Here is a 7,585-nt window from a genome sequence, read left to right as displayed (position 1 = left end):
TTCGTTCACCTCTAGCATCTATCTCCAGATTTCATTCACCCTTGTCTCATGGTATGATAAAACTGACTTGCACCCCTACGAAAAGCAATTCGGAATTTGTAATTAATATCACTGAGACAACTTGAAAATAGACAAGTTTGTTGTTGGTCGCGCGGAGCTCGAAAAAAATTGGATTTAATTGGTTGAATTGGCGCTAAACTGTAAAATCAGGAGGCTTTTCGCAAAACATTTCGTCCCTCTGTTGCTAGCCTGTTATCCAATTATATAAAATATAGATTAAAAATAGTTTGAACGGGGGATGACTTTTATCGTTTATCTATAAGTTAGAAAAATTCTAATCAAATAGGGCCGTTATACCTTCGATGATATGAAAACATGCAATGGAACTCAAAGAGACATTGTCAAATTTTTTTGGCAGCTTTAATGTTAAAGTTGGCAAAAACAGAGTTTGTACAGCGCTGTAGGAGTGGTGTACAACCAAAACGAAAACGATACCATTAGAATCATAGCAAAAAAATTAAATATTAACTTAGAGCTCGCCTCCCCCCTACGAATTGCTTGGAGCCCCCCTAGAAACCTTTGTTAAACCAGCAATTCAGCATCTTTCATGGCCTAAGTATTTTTTGGAAATAAATGCAACGCCTCGCCTGAAAGTCTTGCTATAAGTATTAGCAACTAACTCGAAATGCGAAAAAGGGGACATTTGGACATTTTTTTTCGGAGGACCATTCAGTTTTCTTAAGAAAGGGGGACAAATCCTCCTAAGAGAACATATGGTAGGCCTAACTCATACACTCAGTGCAAACCAACTCAAGTATTACAATAAGCAAAAAAACACCAAAGAACAACAGGTTTTAGTCGATTTACTTCAGAAAGTTGTTTACTAGTGACTATAGGATGCTCCTGAACTTTCGTTCACCCTTATTCACCCCTGCAAAAATTTTATTCACCCTGGGGTGAGTCATTCACCACTTTAAGAAACACTACCATAGACAACCAAATATTACTTAAAAAAACAAATCTTTATGGTATCAGAGGCCCACCCTTGAAACTAATAGAAACTTTTTTAAGTCAGAGAAAGCATAGTACAAAAATCCGTCGATCCTGTATGCGGTGTCCCACAAGGTCGTATATTAGCACCTCTCCTCTTTCAAATCTACATCAATGACTTACCAATAAACTCAAATATAAATTGTAGTTTATACGCAGATGATACTGTCATTTATATCTCCCATAATGACATAAAAAAATACAACAAATAGGCCTAATTAAATAAATATAGAAAAAATTGAGCACTGGTTTCGGGCTGACAAACTATCAGTTAATCATTCTAAAACACATTACTTGGTAACCAATTCAAATTTCAGTATTAAACTAAGGGTGAACAAACTGAAACAGGTAAATCCAGCGAAATAATAGGCCTCATCATAGATGATAAATTGTCATTCAAACTTCATATTAAAATGATCGAACAAAAGTTTCGATGAGATACAAAGATGCCTTTCAACTAAAACCATTTTATCAAAATGGAACATACTAGAAACCCAATAAAAAAAACTAAAATTACGCACAATAGGTAAATAATACAAGGCGTGGCGTGTTGCCCCACCCCCTGGAACCGCCCCTGCCCCTCAGTTCACTTCCATCAACAGGAAAGCTGATAAATGTTTCGCATCACGGAGGGACGATTGTTGGTCGCTCGAAGCAATCCAAGATCAGTCGAACTTCAGAAGCCTAAACGCACTCTGTTCTCCTGCAAAACACAAGATGAAAATTTAAAAGCTGATGAACGTGTTTTCAACTGAAAGAAGAATTCCAACCCGTCACATCTGTGTACAACAATTGTAATCTAGCCCATCTGATGTTGTTGTATTTACATCGGGGGTAAATTAAAGAAGTGTTGTTAAACTGGGTCCGTAGGTGAGTTGAGACCCAACCAGTCACATCTGCCCCCCACAGTTTATCAAGAGTTTCCATAATAATAACAACTGTTTTGTAACTGACCTTATATTAGAGCAAACATATTGCAAACCAAAACCTATTGATGCATGGTTAGAGAATGAAAATTGAACAATAGGTAAGAAGAGGCACTTTGCATAATAACATCCATTAAATGTAATGTATACGGAGCTAAATAATGTACATATGTAATGAGTGATGTTACTTTTCACAACTTACATTAGGTGACAATCGAAAAATAATTTAAAGTTCACCTCGGAAAGTTCGTTGTAGAAAGCTTTCTCAGCAGTTGCGATGTTCGTAACAATGTCGGCGCACAGGACGACCCGTGAGTCGAAAAGGTCGGGAAGTTCTTCGTGAAGTTGTGAGTTCAGCGTCTCATAAGTATCATGGGCCTCTGTCACGTGATCCTGGGCCTATCACGTGAATATCATGTTCAAAAGATAATCCGCAATAAAACATAAAGTATATGCGGAATACAAGTTTATTCAAAATCTATATTTTTAATAGTTTTATTTTGACGACCACTCAAAAGTTTTGAGATCTCCATTTTGTTCAAATATGTAAAAATACGCATAGTTGCTGAACGTTTGTTGATTGTTGGCATTTTATAAAACAAATGTAGAAATAAACTTTAAAAGGCCTACTTACAAAGGCAAACTGCTAGTTCTGTGCTGCAAATACATAAGTAGGGATGTTCAAAGTAGAATCCCAAGGTATTCTAGAATAATAGGTTTCGAATCTAGAATAGCGAATCCTAGTATATTTTTATTAAATTATTTAACCTCGATTTTGTTTGGGGAAGGGATTAATCTTAATCTACCCTACAGGGCCCACAATCACAGCAATAAATCGCCCAAACAATTTTCTAACATGTGTACATTATAATAAAAAAACTCTCTCATATGTTTAACATTCTTAACAACTGTCATCTGAAGCCGTTCTGTAAACTGGAATATGTCAACTGTCCAGGTTGTGTCCAAAACTTATATTTTTGCCAATAGTGAGCAAATGCAACACTGCACACAGAAGTCTTAAGCAATTCGGTCCTGATTTTGAAAGCATTGTTAAGTCTTATTGCTTCTTTTTTGACTAACATGATCTGTTATGCAGTCAAATGATGTACTGCAAAGAATACAAAGTTATTATTGACATAACGAATTCTTGACAATTACGTTGTGCATAACTGCATAACTTCCCTGAATATTGGCCTAAAGTTGACCTTAAGTAACCCCATAGCGCATTTTGTGGACGGCCAGCACGTTTTGCAACGCTATGTTACTTTTGCAACTTAACGCATTTAGGGAAATTGCGAACTCCACACCAGACATTACACGCTAGTCGCTCGCCCAATAACGCTTGATTGACACTTAATTATTAGACGAACGTTATAGCGAGACGCGGTAATTGGTCGCCCGAAAAAACGCTGACACTGCACTACGAGGTTACATTTAAAGCAAGCACCATAAATTGGTCGCCGCAGCGACAGGCCAAATTACCACACGCGTTTGTGCAATTAGGCGCAACAATCGGCGGTAAAACATTAAATTATATCGGTTCCAATTACCCGAAATAAATGGCAGAATTGGATTCGAATCTCATCTGGATTCGAATCCAAGGATTCGATATTCTACTTTGAACATCCCTATACATAAGTAGGCCATAAGTTAAGACCAACTCAGTACAACCTAATATTTAAATGCAACGCCTTCAAAAACAACTTTTTTTAAGTACACAGTAAATATATGTGAAATTAAATCTATTGTCAAAATGGCTCTATATGTTCAATGAAACAGATGTACACACATATGTTTCATCGAATAAATGATATGGTACTGTGGATCCCCTTCAATTGAAGTTGCTTGTACCAACAGATTGAGCAAGCATTGGCGTATGGTTGTTTTTCGACTCGCTCCTCTCTGAGCCTGCATAGCTCAGTTGGTAGAGCGACGGTCCCGGCTTGACCGAGGTCGTGAGTTCCATCCTCACCACAGGTTAGTTTTACAAACAGGATGCAGCAGGCAACGGTGCTATGGTTGTTTCTCGACTCGTTCCCCTCTGAGCCTGCATAGCTCAGTTGGTAGAGCGACGGTCCCGGCTTGACCGGAGGTCGTGAGTTCGAACCTCACCACAGACTAGCTTTACAAACAGGATGCAGCAGACAACGGTGATATGGTTGTTTCTCGACTCGTTCCCCTCTGAGCCTGCATAGCTCTTTTGGTAGAGCGACGGTCCCGGTATGACCGGAGGTCGTTAGTTCGAACCTCACTGTTGTTTTTCTAGTCTGCCCTGCTTGCATCATTGATCGACAGATTCGGTGAAGAGTCTGCAATGGCTTTCAGTGTACTGGCTCTTTATGTGTTATACTTGTTAAACAAACATTTAATCTTTGGTGCATAATGTCTTAAGGTTGTAGATAGACGGAAAATAAAAGTAGGTTGCATTTTGAAAATTCCAAAGAATCTTTAAGGTAATGGTTTGAAGTTGAAGTTAGATTTAATAGACATATCAAAGTCCATACAGAAGTTTCGAACAAAATTTTAAAATAATAGTTGGAGGTTCTAGTTGGACGTAGAATGTCGAAGAAAGGTAGAATTTTGAACGTTTCGAATAAAACTTAAGACAATGGCTGGAGGTTGTAGTTAGACATAGTAAGAATACCAAAGCCCAAACAGAAGTAGGTAGCATTTTAAAGTAACAAAAATAATGCTCCCTATTTATGCATGGGCTTAAAATTCATTCTTGTATAACAAATATTAACAAAATATGCCTAAAAAATTGTCGGCCCATATAATGTGACAACTAGTGGTCGTTGTCACATAGAAATCTCACCCTAGATAATTTTGATTCCTCCATTTTTTTGTTCCCTGTAAACTTGCGAGATTTCGTCGTGCCGCGTCAAAATCCACCAACTTCCGACCTCGCTTGTTCACTTTGACCTTCATCTCATTGCACTAAAAAAATAAACTTTGAAAACAACTATTCAGTTTATTGCAGGGGCCTTCAACTTTTATATTACCACAAAATTTTGTATCTCAAATGCGATCCCAATTCTTATTCGGCCATTTGATAAAAGTTTTGTAAAACGTCGTTTCTGAAACGCTCAATTTATTCGAACCTGAGTGAGATGATCTTGTAGGACAGATATAACCTCTGTGTTCAGTCGGGCATGAAGGTCACTGTGCAGAAGATTCGTCGTCTGTAAAAAATAAAAGTTAAATTGGGTTGGGAGTATGATGTTGGATATTATGTGATCAAAGCTGTTATTTTACATGAAGCGTTTTTGATCAAAGTTATCGCGGTTCTGTATGATCCAAACTTCTGTAGTTATACTTCATTGCATTATATTACTTTAAGAAGCTTGAAACAAGAAATGGTAAAAAAAGTTTTTAAAATATATTTGTGAATTTTAGGAAAAATGAAAAAAGTTCGCCCAGGTTAAGTGGATTGTGGCACAAGCTAGCTTTGTTTTCAGTATTTCAACTTTAATTTCAATAAATATTTACTTTTGAGAGTGTTGCGACCAAATCTTTTCCCATCCAACCGTCTTCGTAAACCTCTCCCAGCGATGCATAGAAATCATTGGCTGCCGACTGCATTGCTAAAATTAAAAAAAAAAAGTAAGCAACCTGAAAAAGCTAAAGTACTTTTGGTTTTAAAGAATCTCATGCAAACAATTTAATTTTTTTTTTCAGACAATATATTTTTACAGAAACTGATAATGCTTGTTGTTATGCGACGGAATATTTATTTTTGTGAATTTTAAGAAATAATTTAGGCTTTGTATATGTTTTTTAAATCAACAGTTTAAATATTTAGCTTTATAAAGCAAAAAAAGAAAATGTAACAACTTTAATTCTCAAAATATCTTGTTAAAAAAATCAAAACTAATGAATCAGTAGAAATTTAAAAAATTTGAACTTTACCGATTATGGATTGAAGGTATCTTTTCATATCTTTCTGGAACTTTGTAAACTGAACCTGAAAAATAAAGTAAATATTTAGAAAAAGTGATTTCTCAACCCATGGGCAGCGAACTAAAACTTTGTCGCCATTTGATCTGGTCGGGTAAAGACTAAAGTAATTCACATGCTTAGATTTATTGAGGTTGCTTCAAGCAAGATTTCTACAAAATTAAAAAATTTGGGGAAATCATGAGTGAATTGAGGAAGCAATACAAAGACATCTAACTTGTTAATACTAATTTGTTATGTTTTTTCCCTTAAAAATGTTCATCGGGTAGAATTAGGTCGGCAAAGCTTTGCTGGTATAGCTCAGTGTTTGGGACGCTGTGAAAAAAGTTAAGAAACACTAATATTTTAAGAATACAGTTAAAGTGTTAAAACATTTTTACTCAAGTGTCTTAAACTGCTTGTAATTTTTTTACAAGGGATTCATTTTTGCATATCTGAGTACTGTTAGATCAATTGAGGCCAAAATAGAAAATAAAAACATGATAAAAAATATACGGTAAGTTTTATAAATTAGATTTGTTTTTGTTTTTGACTGCAGACCTGGCATCATTCTATGAAGCATCGGTGAAGAAGTGCTGTTTAAATGCATCATCCGACTAATAAATTATAAGCCAGATAACACCTATGTATTCGAAATTACTGTAGTTATTCTTTAAATTTTATATACTTGTTTAACTGTGAAGATTTTCAAAAAACCAACAGGATTGAAACAGTTTTATAATGAATGCTTTCAATAATCTTTGTTAATATTCACTGTGTGGCGGTGAAATAACAAATAATTCAAACTGTTAACACTAGCCTTTGAAAGAATACATTTCATACAATACATTAGGTTTCATTGAAATGAATTTGTGGCTAATTATGTAAAGAAAGCTTAACTGTTGACAAAACACTTCAAACATAATCAATTCTTTATCAAAACACTGAAATCTAGACTCTAAAAGCATTAACATTAATAAACAAGCATTAATGCAATACAGCTAGAAGCATTTAATTTACAAAAACAAAGACAACAATTTAACTAATATATATCAAACTGTTGAATCCACTGTAATAGCACTAGCATAATTCAGCAAAGATAATGTCATAACAAGGTGTGGGTTATTTATTAATGCCTTTGCTGGTTTTTAGTTTTATATTTTAGTGTTTATTAAAATTATAAATGTTGCCTTGGTGTCCTTCAGATATGTTGAGTGTTGACATATTTATTCAATTAAGCTCGTTGAATATGTATTTGAGTTTATTAACCTTTTGATTAAGTTTTATTTTGCATTACATAAAGTTTGAATTTTTGAAAGCAAGAACACTCATTTTAAATTCTTATGTTTTTCAACAAATTATATAAAACAGATTTCAAACTATCCACTGACTTTTAAGTTGTAATTGAAACTACTATCTTTTGTAATTTGATTAAGAACTGTTTCAAAATTAAACTCACTCCAAACAATTTAGTCACATTTAGCCAAACATCAGATTTGGACAACTAAACTTTTTTGACGTATTTCTAAAATTAGATTAGAATTCTCAAAACTAGAAATCAACTAAATCAATTAACAAGGAATTGCAATTTGTTCCCTGAGAAATGTGAATGACAAAATTCGTAAACCAAGATTGGCAATTTTTAGGCTGTATTTTCAATTGCAGTTCAGATA

The 7,585-nt window shown here is 34.8% G+C and overlaps 1 protein-coding gene across 1 annotated transcript; it reads right to left on the bottom strand.

Moving 5' to 3' along the window:
• Window positions 1-2,219: 2,219 nt before the first annotated feature.
• Window positions 2,220-5,934, bottom strand: LOC146141376 (myc box-dependent-interacting protein 1-like). Its single transcript, XM_083390271.1, has 5 exons — window positions 5,886-5,934; window positions 5,466-5,560; window positions 5,078-5,158; window positions 4,792-4,913; window positions 2,220-2,375 (listed from the first exon to the last, which is right to left on the bottom strand). Exons 1-5 carry the CDS (start codon window positions 5,911-5,913, stop codon window positions 2,360-2,362), a joined length of 342 nt encoding a protein of 113 aa, XP_083246397.1. The 5' UTR covers window positions 5,914-5,934; the 3' UTR covers window positions 2,220-2,359.
• Window positions 5,935-7,585: the final 1,651 nt, after the last annotated feature.

Source organism: Ascidiella aspersa, chromosome 5 (assembly GCF_963924565.1).
Source record: "Ascidiella aspersa chromosome 5, kaAscAspe10.2, whole genome shotgun sequence".
Lineage (NCBI taxonomy): Eukaryota > Metazoa > Chordata > Ascidiacea > Phlebobranchia > Ascidiidae > Ascidiella > Ascidiella aspersa.
The sequence above is the reverse complement of the archived record's forward strand: the minus strand, read 5'-3'. Positions and strand labels throughout refer to the sequence as shown.